General features: G+C 35.3%; 1 protein-coding gene across 1 annotated transcript; it reads right to left on the reverse strand.

Annotated features, from left to right (window-relative positions):
- Positions 1-1,392: 1,392 nt before the first annotated feature.
- Hspa13 (heat shock protein family A (Hsp70) member 13) lies at positions 1,393-12,479 on the reverse strand. Its single transcript, XM_047565373.1, has 5 exons — positions 12,403-12,479; positions 10,300-10,640; positions 7,402-7,615; positions 5,280-5,447; positions 1,393-4,462 (listed from the first exon to the last, which is right to left on the reverse strand). The coding sequence occupies exons 1-5, from the start codon at positions 12,425-12,427 to the stop codon at positions 3,798-3,800; spliced, it is 1,413 nt and encodes a 470-aa protein (XP_047421329.1). The 5' UTR covers positions 12,428-12,479; the 3' UTR covers positions 1,393-3,797.
- Positions 12,480-16,432: the final 3,953 nt, after the last annotated feature.

Below are 16,432 nucleotides of genomic sequence, written 5' to 3' on the forward strand. Positions count from 1 at the left end.
ACTAAGTAGCACCAAATCACAAATTTTAACATCATCTGGAGAGGCCTTACACGGACACTACCTAGCAGTTTAGTTAACTCAACAAATAGTTTTGTGAGATTTATGTCATCACATAAGGCAGCACAAAATTGGGGTTGAGCATGGACAGAATTGGGATCCTGACACTGCCCATTTATTACCTGTGTAAGCCTGGGAAGTTTACCTGCCCCATCTGTGATTTAATTGCCCCATTTGAAATCAGGGTGCAGTACCTACTCATGTTTGCATGGAGAATTAAACTAAATTCTTTAATACTAGTAAAACATTTAGACCAGTGTCCTGGTACCTATCCAGCTTTATTCTTTATTGCTGTGTAAAATTGAATTCAAAATTTAGTACTTCAAAATGAAAATGTTTTTGTGGGTCAGGAATCAGGAAGTCACTTAACTGATGGATGTTTCTGGCTTAATATTTCTCATGAAGTTACACTCACTTTTTCAACTGTGGCTGCAATACCTTAGTCTTGACTAGGGTTGGAATTTAGTAGCTGGGAATTGGTGTTGGCTGTCAGTGGGGATGCCTCTTTTTTTTTTTCCATCAACAGAACAGACTGGACATTGCATGGCAGCTGGACTTCCACAAGAGAGGTGACCAGCAGCAAAAGGGAACACCCAATAAGTCTTTTTTTTTAAAAATCCCACTTTGGATGAGATATCCCAGCACTTCTGCCATATTGTTTATTAGCAGAGTCATTAAATCTCACCCAAATTCAAGGGAAGAGGATAGATGGTATCCATTCTTGCAGAGATGGATAATAGAAGGTGGGGGATTACTGGGAGCCATCCACATTAGAGGCTGCCTACCTCAAGGAGGCACTGTATTTTTGTTTGTTAAATAAAATAAATATGGAAGTGCCACTGTGTTTCCACATATATTTGAGTTCCTCAGTAAGGTAATTTAAATAAGTATGAAGAAATCACAGGAAATAGTCCTGGAGGGGATTGGAACTGTCATCTTTGAAGGATAATTTTAAAAGCATCTATTACCCAATTAATAACACAAACTTTGTTAGAAAATTACTTTTTAAAAGGATTATATCCTATTTTGCAAAATTATTACCTATCTAGATTAGCTCAGTTTTTGGTTGCATTATATTAAGCCATGAACTGGTATTCAGAATTCCAGAGACGCTGTTCATCTGATAAAGGAACTCTCCCAAATTAGGGAAATAAGCAAAAAAGTCTATTAGAAATCCCAGAGACAGGATGCAGGAAAATGTACATTTCTGGAATGAGACACAGCTACTGAGGTTGAAGGTCACCATGACATCAGATCATCTCTATCCAACTTTTAAATTGATATACACAAAACATGTGCTTCAGTCTAGTTCTGAATGGAAAATAAAGTACACAATTTAAAAAACAAACTGCAAAATGGCATTTATTTACATTAAACATGAATTACCTGTATACACACATATTTAAGAGGCACAATCTGTTTTGCACAATAACTGTAATATTCAGCACATACTACACAGTTGTATCTGTTGATAAGTTAGTGGTTTGAGTGAAACACAGTACCAAAACATTCCTGATACAAAATAAATTACTCACATATTCTAATTATACAAGACACTTAGAATTTTGTTATGTACTTGAAAAAACACTAGCCAAATGTACAACTAAAAAGTTTTATGAAAAAACCCTTTAGACTGTTATTCATAAATGATCCCTTTTAGAATGCATTCTTATCTTTTAAATAAACTACATTGATGTCAAGATTATGTAAATACAGAGAGCCCTAAAATATGATTGAAGACAGAAATTCCTTCATTTTTTTTAAAGGTGTAACTATACTAGAGAATATGCTAAACTATTGCCCCAAAATTCCAACACTGCTATTCTATTTTTCAAACACAGTCAAATTATTTAAATTCCAATTTTAGTATGTGATTAGCTGCCCTGTTTTGCACATTGCTTTCTTTAAAGAAAAATAAAAGTGTAACAGGTTTAATAGATTGTCATGAACCATATCAAGTATCCAAGAAATTCAAGTTTTTTAATCTTAAAATATTTTAGGTTAAACCTGATACTCGGGAGATTGAACACTTTTCCCAAAGACCTTCCAAAAGACATTTCAATTCTAAAAATCAATTAAGATTTATATAAAGTCCAAGAGAACACTTGAATATTTTCATAATGCAGTGGTGGATTCATCTTTGGCATTTCTCCATTAGTTCTAAAATAAGCATTTTACATTTTATTTACCTACTACAGATATTTTCTGCACACAAAGGTATTTGAAATCAACATTTTAATATCAATTTCACTGCTAAGAAAAATTTTTCTTTTAGATCAGAAAAAAATATTAACACTATTCAATGTTTTGATATTATTGAAATACTTTTGCTTGGTTCTCATTTTTAGTGACTGGAAACAACAATCTTTCAAATTCAACACTGGATAAAGAAGATACAATTTACCTTAACAAAAATGGTGACTAGGATATAAAATTTTTGAACACTAATATGAAGTAGATCTCTACTAAGGAAAGAAATACAAATATCTTCAAATAACATGGGAATCACAGAAATTAAACTGCTATTATTTTCTTAACTTGGTTTCTGTGGCTCTTCTTAAAAGAAACAAAACACAATTTCTACAAATGCTGATTTGTGGAAAATTTTCCCATATTTCTTCCTATGTTAGATTTATTTCCAGTATTCACAAATTTTATGCTCTCATCACACTCCAATTTATGGCTAAAATAATCCAATGTAACTATTTAAGAATAATATAGAATAATAACAGGACATTTACAGTTTGATATATTTTCCTCCTTTGAAACAAAATATAGGGAAAAATCTCAATGAAACTGAATGAGATAAGCTTTATAGCTCAAATTCATGCTATATTTGTCAGAGTTCACTGAAAATATAAATGAATAAAACAGAAACACAATAGGTAAATAATGCTATTTACTAGTATCTGCAAATGTCTTGGATTACAAAAATGATATAGCAACGACTTTATTGTGACATTAACACATTTTAAAAATGCAACTAATAATTCTCTATTGTATTCTAGCCAAGCAGAATCATGGAAATCCAAGCAGAGAATGATGCACAGTAGATGAAAGAACTACAAATTGGGTATTTCTACTAGCTGGTATCGAAAAACTTGAATAAATTTGTACCTATTTTAGAAAGAAAAACTGATTCATGACATACATTAAAATAATCTGGAGAATGTAGAATATGTGCATATGACGCATAACTGGACACTGAATTTGTAAAAGTAAATTTGTATATGGCCGTTACTGAATATATATGCAGCTTAATACTGGTACCTTCCAGTCAATGTAAATACCTGACATCAACACTGTTATTCAAGTATAGTTCAAATTTATAGTTACATGTGATGACCAAGTAAAGAAATTATCAGCTCCTACTAACACAATTTAGTAAGAACTGGGAAATCTTTTAATCGGCACTATTTAATGTTTACAGAATATAATGCTAAGTGCATATGGTTATCTATTTCCAGACCCCAGAAAATATAGCCACCTATGCTCCCCTAGTAAGAGTTTTACCTCAACTCTTAATCATTTTAGAAGTATGTACTGGAATGAGATCGCTCAAAAAAAAAAAAAAAATGCTATGTAAAATTTTCTTGTATTGAAATATTGCCTTCTAGGTAAATCTGTGAGATACTTTAGATAGCGATCTTCTTTTTTGGAGGAGGTGCTCTGATAAAGGGGAAGAGATCACCAGACAAGATCACATATTTGTATTTGATCACACATCATTCCTCCAGAATTCAATTGAAATTGGTTTTCTGTAAATGCTTATTGGGAATTTCTAAAGCACTGACTTGGAGAGGCCATGAGCCTCCATCAATCCCTGCTTGGATGGCCACACCTGTTACCACTGCCAGGTCAGGGTCTACAGATGTGTTGGGATCCTTTCCAAAGAACTCTTGAATGACTTGGCGGATTCGAGGAATACGAGTAGAGCCCCCAACTAAAACAACCTCGTCAATCTCAGTTTTGTCTAGGTGGCCTTCTTTTAATACTTGCTGAATGGGCACGAGTATTTTCTGGAAGAGATCTTCATTAAGGCTATCAAAGAGCTTCCGGGATATTTCTGTTTCAAATAAAACCTGATTTTTTCCACTTTTCTTTACAGAAAGGCTTGGTCCAAACTCCCTGTTTGCATGGTGATCTATTGGGTCAAGTTTGTCCTTTGGCAGTTCACTGTCATCATGCTGAGCTTCCTTTCCATCCTTTTCCTCCACTGTTAGCAACACTGATACCTGGGCAGACTGATGCAGAGTCAGATTTAATTTGACCATTTCCACAGCTTGCCTTAATCTGTGGATTTCCTCTTTCCTAGAGGGGAGGAAGCCATATGTTTGATATACCAGTTTATACAAGTACTGAAGCAACCGCTGATTGAAGTCCTGTCCTCCAAGTTTATTGTTTCCTAAGTGAAAAATTGAAAAGTTTGTATTATATTTATGCATATATGTATGTGTATAAAATCATAGGCTAAGATAACAAATTTCTCTTTGCACTAAAATTTTATTCAAAGACTGATTATTAAAAACTGGGTTAAGATGATTTTGACCCTAACCCATACTATTTAAAAAGTATGCACATGAGGGTTAAAATATTTAAATGGTGTGAAAGGAACTATCTCAATATTATCAGATATTTTTTCAAAAATAGAAATGAAAAAACAGATTGGCTTGCCATAACAACATATATTACCAAATAAATAAAATGATGCCTTTTTATTTTTAAGGAATTTTTTCTTCCCACTGTTTCCTTCACCATCACCACGAATTCCTTATTAGCTCAATATGATAAAATTGGTAGTTTATTTGATTTATAGGGTATCCTATCACTTAAACTTAATTTTTTATATATATAAATTGTGGCATAAATAACATCTATATAAAATTATAAGCTTGGATGGTACATGCCTATAATCCCAACTACTCAGCAGGCTAAGACAAGAGGATCACAAGTTCAAGGCCAGTGTGGACAACTTAGCAAGAGCCTATCTCAAAAAAAAAATTTTAAATGGGTTGAGGATGTAGCTCTGAGGTAGAGTGCTCCTGGGTTCAATCCCCAGTACAAACAACAACAAAAAAAATTCAAAAACAAATTACAAAAGAAAAAAAAAAATGAAGTTAAAGATTTCTGGAAAAAATAAAATAAAACCAAACACAAGCTACATATTAGGTAAGTTAAGGTAAGTGTTGCTTGAACCTCTTCAAGCCTCTATTGTTTCTCACCAGACATTGCTCGAGTTAGAAACATTCCTCCTTGTTTATTCAGTAATGACACATCTAGAGTTCCTCCACCCAAGTCGATAACCAGGACATGGAAGACATCAGCCTTGTGGAGACCATAGGCCATCGCTGCTGCTGTAGGCTCATTTATTACTCTCAGGATCTTCAGTCCTGTAAGATTGATTGGAGACAATGACAACTAATGAGAGGAAGTTATTAAGAAATTCCTTCTCACTCAACCCAATAGGATGTTTGTTTTAAACTCAACCAAAATAGCAAAATGGGAATGATACATACATAGGGTCTTCTAAATGGTATATTTAAATTATTCTTCAAAAAAATATCATTACATAAAGAAATAAAAGTCCAAGTTTAGTGAAATAAGTACCTGTATTCTTTATTAATACTTAACTTTCTAATATTCACATTACACTTGGGAAAATATGAGCAATAAATCTTTGATCATTATATACTACAACTAACTACTGTGAAAATGAGTAAAGCTTATCTTGTGCAAGCAAACGACCAGATTTCCTTGAACAAAATTCTTACTTTAAACCAACTTTCAAACTTAAAGAGTAGTCTGGAAAGTAATATATGTTTCAGGAACTATAAACTGAAGAATTCTTTCAAATATCCTAACACCCATTCCTTTAGCTCTCTGACTTTCATTCTGCTCTGGTCACACTAACCAATGTCCTATCCTCATATATCACCAAAGTCCCACTTTATGAGGACTATACTATTTCCTCCCCTGATAATGAACTTCCTGCATGTGTCTGTATAGCTAACCACCTCCTCTCACTTCCTTCAAATCTGCTTAAATATCTCCAGGAGGCCAACTGATCACCCTACTTAAACCTGTAAGTCCCCTATTTTTCATGGTTTGGGTCTGAAATGTCTCCCAAAGTCTCATGTGTTCAGAGGTAAGGCTTTTGGAAATTAATTAGATAATAAGGGCTCTGACCTCATCAGTCCATTAATCCACTGATGGTCTGAAGGGACTACTGGAAGGTGGGACCTAGCAGGAGGAAGGAGGTCACTGGAAGCATGCCCTAGAAGGGTTTTTCTTCTCTGGCTTCTCTCTCTCTCTTTTTCTCTCTGATTCCTGCCTGCCATGATCTGAAAGCTTTCCTCCACCTACCCTTCTGCCATGAGGTTTTTGCCTAGAAGCCAGGTGACCATGGACTGATTTTTGTGAAAACATGAGTCAAAATAAATTTTTCCTCCTCTTAAGTTGCTCTCATCAGGTACTTTGATCACACTGACTCAAAGCTAACACCCCACTTCCAAACACCTGATCACCACAAGCAATCCTGTCCCTTTATCCTGCTTGTATTTTTCATAGCATGTTACTTTATGATTCTCAGTCAGGGGTGATTTTATGTTCAGGAGCTCTTTGGCAATGAATGAAAGCACTGATTGTTGTAACATGCTGCTAAATATTCTTAAATGCACAGGACTGCCCCCCACCACACCAAAGAATTATTGAGCCCAACATGTCAATAATGCAAAGGGTAAGAAGCCATATATTAAACTTAGATGTTATGCTTATTCTGTTTCCTTCCAGTCAAATATAAGCTCACAAAAACAAGGATTTACCTGTTTATTTGCTGAGACACTCAATATTTGCTTTTAAAAAATTTTTTACTCCATCTGCTATTATTTTTATTTATTTGTTTTTACGTGGTGCTGAGGATCAAACCCAGTGCTTCACACATGCTAGGTGAATGCTTTACCACGGAGACACAACTCCAGCTCCAATTTGTTGAATAGTGTTAAAACTTTTTCACATCAGATTTTTTGAAAACATTATGTTCAACTTAACATTGATTTAAAAAATTTTAGAAAAAAAAATCCCTCCTTGCTAATACATCCATGTTTTCTGCCTTTGTCATGTGCCTATATGACTGGTTCTTATTTCAATACACACATTCTACATCATACTACAGAGCTTTCATAATTATCACTTATAAACCTACATAAAAATCTACTAATTTATCTACCATATAGGTTGTTTTTGTGCCTATAGTTAAGTGATTTACAAAGTGATAAATATTGCTACAGAGACTTTCAACCAAACAAAATTTTCAGAAAAATCCACCTCAGGCAAGGTTGCAATTACCTGCAAGGTTGGCTGCTTCGATAGTTGAATTTCTTTGTTTTAGGTCAAATTCTGCTGGTACAGAAATGACAGCATTAGCAACTGGCATTCCAAGATATTCTTCTGCCATTTCCTTTAATTTTAACAATAGTCGAGAGCCAACATATTCTGGAGAAACGGTGATGGTCTCATTACTTGTCACAGAAAACTCAACCAATCCATTTTTGTTTAAAACCTGTGAAAAGGATTTGCATAAAAAAAATTTAAAAAGGAATATAAAAGGTTGTTATGTATATACATAGCTATGTGCTTACACACATACATACTAGATTTATTCAATAAAAATTCACCTTTACAAAGTGATAAATACACTACAATGTATCCATCTGCCAAGATTAGAGCTTATTAAGTATTATACTTTAAGATCTATAAATTATACTAGTTTTTAATAAGAGCAGAATAAAATTCATAACCAAGCAAATAATACATATTTGTTTAATAAGTCCCTAATAAAATACAGGAATTTCCCTTTATCCACGTGGGAATATGTTCTGAGTCCCCCAGTGCAATGCCCTTCAACTTAAAGAAAAGCATTTGTTTTGGCTTCTCTTTGGCATATTCAAATTGCCTATATCACTACTCTTGCATCTTGGTGCCATTCAGTAAAATAAGGTTACCTCAACATAAGCATTATGATACTTCAAGAGTCAAGCTGATAATCAGTATAAGTACCCATGGACTAAAGGGCGGAAATATATATATATGGGGTGATACCAGTTCTGGGTGGGACTGAGTAGTTGCCAAGATTTCATTATGTTACTTGGAATGTTGTACAATTTAAAATCTGTGAATTATTTCTAGAATTTTTCATTTAATATTTTGAGATAGTGGTTGATCAAAGGTAACTAAAACCATGGAAAGTAACCATAGGAAGCAAAATCACAGATAAAGGAAGGGAGTTATATATAAGAAATAATAGTTGTTGAATCATATATGTAACTCAGGGTCTTCTCTCTTTTTTCCCCACTTAGATTGTTTCCTAGAGTAAAAGATATATGAAAGAAATTTCTAGTACATATTTAAAATAATAATTTTAGTACTTTAATATGTTCTTATCCAAGAATCAAATATCATTTACATTCTTATTTCCACGAAAATGTTTACTGTATATTAGCTAATTTTCTCTAATGTAAGCATATATTTAAAGAAATAGATTAACTCTAAAACATACTATCCTAATAGTAACAACAGACTGTTTTAACAGCAATAGTGAAGACAATTAATTTCATCCAGAAATTAGAAGACTCTTCCCCGATCATTCTAGACCTATTAGGTTTCAATCAAGAAAATCTGACCTTCTAAAAATAAAAACAAGCCATACATCTACTATTTACATAAGGTACAAAGATACCAGTATCATAAGACCTACCCCAAACAATAAATCATTTAGAATAATTTGAAATTTAATAACTTAAAATAACTCTTCAACCAGTAAATAATGCATCCAAATCTGTAATTTAGAGAAAATGTATAGCTTTAGATTGTTTTATCACTGAAGATTGTAAAGTAATAAAAGAATCCCAAGAAAGAATCTAAGACCAAAGTAATAAAGTTAGAAGTACAGGGAGTAATTTTTTTTCTCTCTGAAAATAGACTAAAATTATGAAAATTTTTATGGATAGGTTTATTCAAAAAGCAGCAGTGACTGAACTACCTAATGATTTTAAAACGAATTTAGAATCCTAGTTCATAACTTAGAAGAAAAACACTACATGAAGAAAATAAAAATTTAAATGTTTAAAAGACAGAAAAACCACTCAGCAACAAAATACAGACCAACCCTCATATAAAAGCATTAGGATGAAAAATGAAACAAAGAAACCAAAACAAGTGTTTAGGATAAGAGAGACCATAGTAAGCATGGTAACAATCAAGGTCAATTTTATTAAATTGAGGTAACTTTGCCACATAAAAATTTAAAATTTTGTCAACTCAAAAACAAATCATCAGTTAAAAATAAAAATAATAAAGAAAAAAATGACAAAAACAAAGGTATTTGGCTGTCATCATGTCAAAGAAAAAGAAGAAAAAAATAATTCACTAAAGAAAATAAAAATACAAATAAATTTCTAAAAATATTATCTCACTAGAAAGCAAAGAAATAAAATTTAACAAAGATTCCATTTTTCTTTCATCTGATTGGCAAATATTGTAAAACAATAACTAGGGAATATACAAGTGCTCTAAAAAATAACAGTTGAGAGCATATAACCTTTTTGGTGTATAATCTGTTAATATACGTCAAAAGCCTTAAAAACATGTACTTTTGACCTATCAATTCTACTTTTAGAATTCAAGTCAGGAAATTTTCAGAGAAGTAAAAAAAAAAAAAAAATGTATATACAGAAATATTCCCTGAACCTCCACCATTAGTGGAATATCAGAAAAATAAGAAAATACACACTGAAGAGACTGATCAATTTAGTCATTTCACACAACCATTAAAGATAACATCTATGACACATCGCTAAGTTTCAAGTAAGTCAGAAAACACCATGCCTTGTATGATCTATTTAGACTTAAATAGATATGTACACACACATGCAGAATATCTATCTACAGTACATGGGGCTTCATCAAACTCTCTGCTACCTTGAATGAAGTAAAGACACATTCTGAAAATGGCAAAGCAGGTATATGGTAAGGTCCTAAGTCCTAGATAGCACTGAAGAGTCTTTGAAATAACTCATCTGGAGCTGCTATAGAATTTCTTTTTAAGTGAGATACATAACATCCATGTAGATTAAGTCAATTGAAATATAATGTTTTATAATGTGAAAATGAAGAATTAATCGAAACAAAACAATAAATAAATAACAAACAGTACAATAAGCAACATATTTTGGATTAATCCCTTACCTTAAATGGGTATCTGCCAATTTCAGCTTCAAGCTCTTCTGGAGTGAAAATCTTGCCTATGAATCTTTTGGCATCATAGATTGTGTTTTGAGGATTTGAGTCTGCCAACTCTAAGCTTTCATATCCCACATACACATCACTATCAGTGAAAGACACCATGCTAGGTATGCTGATATGCCCATTTTCATCTGGAATCACCTTTACTTTTCCTGTGCCAGGAAAAAATACCCCAACAGAACAATAGGTGGTGCCCAGGTCAATGCCAATCACCTTAGGAGTAGGCAATGGTAAATACTGTTGTGCCAAATAACCAGCCAACAGGAGAGTCAAAACAGCTGATCCTGAAAATAGGTAAATTAAAAGATACATCTTATCAGATTACTATAATATGCTAAATTACTACAGCAAAATCTAATATGCTCAATTACTAAAGCAGTCCCTTTAATATCAATCTTTGAAACAAGACTAAAAATATGTCTCATTTAATTTTATACAACCGTTAACACTTCTCTAAGATACCTAGTTTTTCACGATGTAAATTAGCTATAATTAAAAATGAGGGAATGATAAAAACAAAACAAAACAAAAAAACCCTACAATTGTATGTGTAGTTCACTAGTAGAATACATGAGTAAAATGTAAAAATATTTAAGTAATAATTGTGCCGATGATGTCAGGAAACACCCTTCATCTGAAACAAAAGTCAAATATAATCCAATTCTCTTTAACAATGGATATTTAGACTTTATAGCTCTATATATAAAATTTAAATTATCATTTTTTAAAATTTGTTTTTACTGTATGCAAATGGGATACATACTGTTTCTCTGTACATGAAGTAAAGGCATACCATTTGTATAGTCATACATTTAATAGGGTAATGGTGTTTGATTCATTCTGTTATTTTTTCCTTCCCCCCACCTCTCCCACCCCTCTTTTCCCTCAATACAGTCCCTCCTTCCTCCATTCTTACCTCCCTCCCACCCCCCACTATGTGTCATCATCCGCTTATATTATCATTTTTGAAAAGAAGCTCCATTACTGAAATTCTCACACCAAAAGCTTTATTAATGTAAGGCTAAAACTCTTTACCCTTGTACCTCCTTTTCCCTTTCAAAAGGATAAAATGGATAAATCAGACACAATGACTTTGAAATCTGTTCAGGTATTAAACCATCACTTCATAACAGAACATAGTTAATTTTTAAATATTTAAGTATGAATTAAAGACATATCTTGTAGAGATAATATTTAGAGAAGTATAAAGTGAGTAACACTGATGGTACATATATGCAAGCTCCTTGAGGGCAAGTTTTGTTCACTGTTGCATCTCTCATGCCAAGGAATGACAGATGCTCAGCGAAGATAAATTAAGGAAAAATAAACAAATATGAACAAATGCCAGAATAATTGTAAACATGAGCAAAAAAAGACACCACTCCGAATTTAGAACTAAGCTCTTACTTGGTTTCAGGAGGCTGTGTTATATGCCTGTGTACACTCATGTTACAACCAACAACGTCAGTTAGTAGGCCCGTGTTACTAATTGTTAGCTCATCGTCTTCAACACTAATTCAAAGAAATGAAATGAAGGGCCAATCCCACTTTCCTTCCACCTACAGGCAAATCGCAGAAAGAGTCTGTCTCCTCCAGGCAGGGGAAGGTTAATTCCCATCCCGATCTGGAGGAAAGAGCCTCAAAGGGCCCAAATCCCTCGAAACTCAGCATCCCAGGCATCTACAGCTCAGGATGCTCCTGCTGCGGCTCCTCCCCCTTCCTCCACAAAGGGTCCAGGAGGTGTCATTCCTGCAGCCTCCCAAAGGCCCCACTTCGGCTAGCAATTCAAAACCGAGATTCTGTTGGAAGAAACCCAACGTTAAGCCACATGTCCCTGAGAGGGACGAACTGTACGTAGCTGGCCAGAGCCAATCCTCTCCACCCCCACCGAGGTCCGAAAAGCCAAAAATCGCCACTAAGTCACCTTTTCCAGACTCCCTTCTATGCCAACTGGAACCAAGAGCTCGGACAATCATCCCGCCCACCCTGGCCTCCGCGGACCTCCTTGATGCCCAACAAGGTAACAGGGACCCCTTAGACACTGACCTAAGATCGTCATCTCTCCGGCCATTACAGTCCCGCCGAAGAGGCTTGGGATGACTGTACCAGACGTGAGGCACCGCCCCCGCACCGCCCCGCGGGCCCGGCGCCCCCTGGGAAATGTAGTCGGTCTGCGCTCACACCGTGGAAGAAGCTATTGCCCCGTCCACAGCTAGGACTTCAACTACCATGAGGCTGCGGGGCTGAGAGCCTCCATTCAACCGCTGCCAATGACGACCCAGCTGCCCTCCCACGCGCGGACTGCGGAACCAGTGAAACTGAGGTGGAGGGCAGGCACAGGGAAGGACTGGAGTTTATTATCAAACCCCAAGCGCTTGGAGCAGTTTGAGGTAAACACAGTCTCTTTAGCGCTGCCCTTCCGCTTTGCATCCTGGGAAGTGTAGTTCTCGCCCCTAACTGGCGGAGGGGGTAAGAGGGAGGTTGGAAACCGTTAGGGTATTGCTTCCTTTGGTACCTGGTCCAGAGGTCGGGCCTTTTCTTTCGTTCTGCTTCTGGTTAAAGCGTGTTCTTTTGCCTGGGATCGATCTAGATTCTAGACTGAGTTCTTCTGAATCCCCAGACTCCGCTAGCCTCCCTTGGCCTCAGTGTAGGCCCAGAGGAGCCTCATTGCCCTAGACACAGTCCTGGAACTCCAGTAGGATCTTCAGGCTTCTCCTTTTGTTTTGGGGCAAACGAATCCAAGTAATCTTAAGTGAGTGCGATTTATCTAAGAGCGCAGGGACGCATCATTTCTGTTGCTAACTCTGAAGTGTCCCCATAAAAACAAAAACAAAACAGTAAACCTAGCTTTGTCTTGAATTAAATCGTGAGTGGCCAGAATTGCCTTTATGGACAAGTCCTGTAACATATATTGGCTATTCAGGATACTTATGTTTAACTTTTTAGTTGATTAAATTTTTTCTCATTTCTTAGTCATGGGCCCCTTTTGACAGTACTTTTGTTGTTTTTGTTATGGAGATGGAGCCTACAAGAAACTGAAGCAGTGGGAATGTCCCCCTCTTCAAACCCCTATTCCTGCGACCAAGTCAGAAAGATGTCTAAAATGTTGTTCAGAGTAGTATGCATGAGTTTATTAAGGACTAGGAAAGGGGACACTCTCAATGGAGAGAGTGGGTCCTCTCAGGAGAGGAACAATGTGCCTCTTCTGCATTCCAGTTTTATTGGGGAATTCTAGAGAAATTTTCAGAGAGTCCTGTCCAAGTTCACCTCTTGACTTTTGACAGCAGGATGACATCAGACTTGCATGTACCCACTGTCATGGTAACTCTAGGTCACCGTGGCCCATGCTGACCCATTCTAATTGGATTCTTAAGCACATAATTCTTAGAATTTTATGGTTGGGAGGAACTCTCCTTATCTCCCAGAGTTTTAGAATCTGGTCACAAAAGTCTCCTGGGTTCCTCCTATTGAGTTTATCTTGGGCCTGCATTTCTCCTGCAGTTTAAGGGTAGTGTGCTCAGGAATGTGACATATCCTGTCCACTTAGGCCAGGAAGTCCTGCAGGTAAATTGCTTATTGGAAAAGAAAACACTTTTCCACTGTGTGTACCCATTTATAGAATTATTCTCTTAACCTTATCTTACCACCATTCACATATGTCTGTCACCTAACATTTTAACTGCTAAAGTTCTTGAAAATGAAGATCCTAGAGACTTGAATCTGCTTTCTGTGGAAATAAACCTCTGTTAGCTTCCATGATAAACAAAAGTTAAAAGAATTTACAAATAGAAAGCCTGTGCTACAGAATGTTCTCAACAAAATATTCCATGAGGAGGAAATGAAAAACAACTATGTAGGTCAGCAAAGGGAGGAACTATTTTAGAGAAAAATCCACTCAAAGGAGAAACCAAGCCAAGTTTAAAACCAAAAATAGGCCCAAATGACTGGGAATACAAATGATATCTCAATAATAACCCTGAACGTTAATGGCCTAAACTTATCAATCAAAAGACATAGACTGGAAAAATGGATTAAAAAGAAAGACCCAACAATATGCTGCCTGCAAGAGACTCATCTCATAGAAAAAGACATCCACAGACTAAAGGTGAAAGGATGGGAAAAAACCTACCACGCGCATGGACTCAGTAAAAAAGCGGGGGTTTCCATCCTTATATCAGATAAAGTGGACTTCAAGCCAAAGTTAGAAGGGATAAAGAAGGACATTTCATACTGCTTAAGGGAACAATAAATCAGGAAGACATAATGATCATAAATACTTATGCCCCAAACAACAGTGCATCCCTGAACATCAAACAAATCCTTCTCAATTTCAGGAATCAAATAGACCACAACACAACAATTCTGGGTGTCTTTAACATACCGCTGTCACCACTGGATAGATCTTCCAAACAAAAACTAAACAAAGAAACTGTAGAATGTAATAACACAATCAATAACCAAGACTTAATAGACATATATAGAATATTCCTCCATCCATCAATGAGCGAATTCACTTTCTTCTCAGCAGCACATGGAACCTTCTTGAAAATAGACAATATGTTATGCCACAAAGCAGCCCTTAGGAAATGCAAAAAAATAGATACACTGCCTTGTGTTCTATCAGATCATAATGGAATGAGAGTAGAAATCAATGACAAAATAAAAACAGAAATTACTCCAATACCTGGAGACTAAATAATATGCTATTGAATGAAACATAGATAATAGAAAACATCAGGAAGGAGATAAAAAAATTCTTAGAGGTCAATGAGAATGATGATACAACATATCAAAATCTCTGGGACACTATGAAAGTGGTACTAAGAGGAATATTCATTGCCTGGAGCACATTCAAGAAAAGAATGAAAAGTCAACAACTAAATGACCTAACATTATAACTCAGAACCCTAGAAAAAGAAGAACAGAATAACAGCAAAAGTAGTAGAAGATAGGAAATAATTAAAATCAGAACTGAAATCAATGAAATTGAAACAAAAGAAACAATTCAAAAAATTGACAAAACAAAAGGTTGGTTCTTTGAAAAAGTAAACAAAATAGACAAACCCTTAGCCACAATAAAAGAGAAGAAGAGAGAAAACTCAAATTACTAAAATTCATGATGAAAAAGGAAATATCACGACAGACACCTCTGAGATACATGACATAATGAGAAGCTACTTTGAAAATCTGTATTCGAACAAAGTAGAAACTACCGAAGACATTGACAAATTTCTAGAGACATGTGCTCCTCCCAAACTGAACCAGGAGGACATACACAATTTAAACAGATCAATATCAAGTAATGAAATAGAAGAAACCATTAAAAACCTACCATCCAAGAAAAGTCCAGGACCAGATGGATTCTCAGCCGAGTTCTGCAAGACCTTCAAAGAAGAACTCAATCCAATACTTCTCAAAGTATTCCAAGAAATAGAAAAGGAGGGTACCCTACCAAACTCATTCTACGAAGCTAATATCACCCTCAAACCAAACCAGGCAAAGACACATCAAGGAAAGAAAATTTTAGACCAATATGCTTGATGAATACAGATGCAAAGATCCTTAACAAAATACTGGCAAACTGTATCCAAAAGCATATTAAGAAAATTGTGCACCACAATCAAGTGGGGTTCATCCCTGGCATGCAAGGGTGGTTTAACATCCGTAAGTCAATAAACATAATCCATCATGCCAATAGACTTAAGGATAAGAATCATATGGTTACTTCAATTGACACAGAAAAAGCGTTCGACAAAATACAACACCCCTTCATGCTCAAAACACTAGAAAAAAATAGGGATAGTAGGAACATACCTAAACATTGTAAAGGCTATTTATGCTCAGCCCATGGGCGACATCATTCTTAATGGAGAAAAACTGAAAGCATTCGCTTTAAAAACGGGAACAAGACAGGGATGTCTTCTTTCACCACTTTTATTCAACATCATTCTTGAAATACTAGCTAGAGCAATTAGACAGACTAAAGAAATTAAAGGGATACAAATAGGAAAAGAGGAACTTCCGCTGTCACTATTTGCTGATGACATGATTCTATATTTAGACGATCCAAAAAACT

Source organism: Sciurus carolinensis, chromosome 9, assembly GCF_902686445.1.
Source record: "Sciurus carolinensis chromosome 9, mSciCar1.2, whole genome shotgun sequence".
Taxonomy (NCBI): Eukaryota; Metazoa; Chordata; class Mammalia; order Rodentia; family Sciuridae; genus Sciurus; species Sciurus carolinensis.

Excerpts from the sequence above, each read along its gene's own strand:
- Hspa13 (XM_047565373.1), bottom strand. The coding sequence starts at position 12,427 with ATGGCCGGAGAGATGACGATCTTAG. Across the intron at positions 7,616-10,299 it reads TTGGCAGATACCCATTTAAG|GTTTTAAACAAAAATGGATT; the intron begins GTAAGGGATTAA and ends TCCTTTTCACAG. Across the intron at positions 4,463-5,279 it reads TCTAACTCGAGCAATGTCTG|GAAACAATAAACTTGGAGGA; the intron begins GTGAGAAACAAT and ends TTTTTCACTTAG.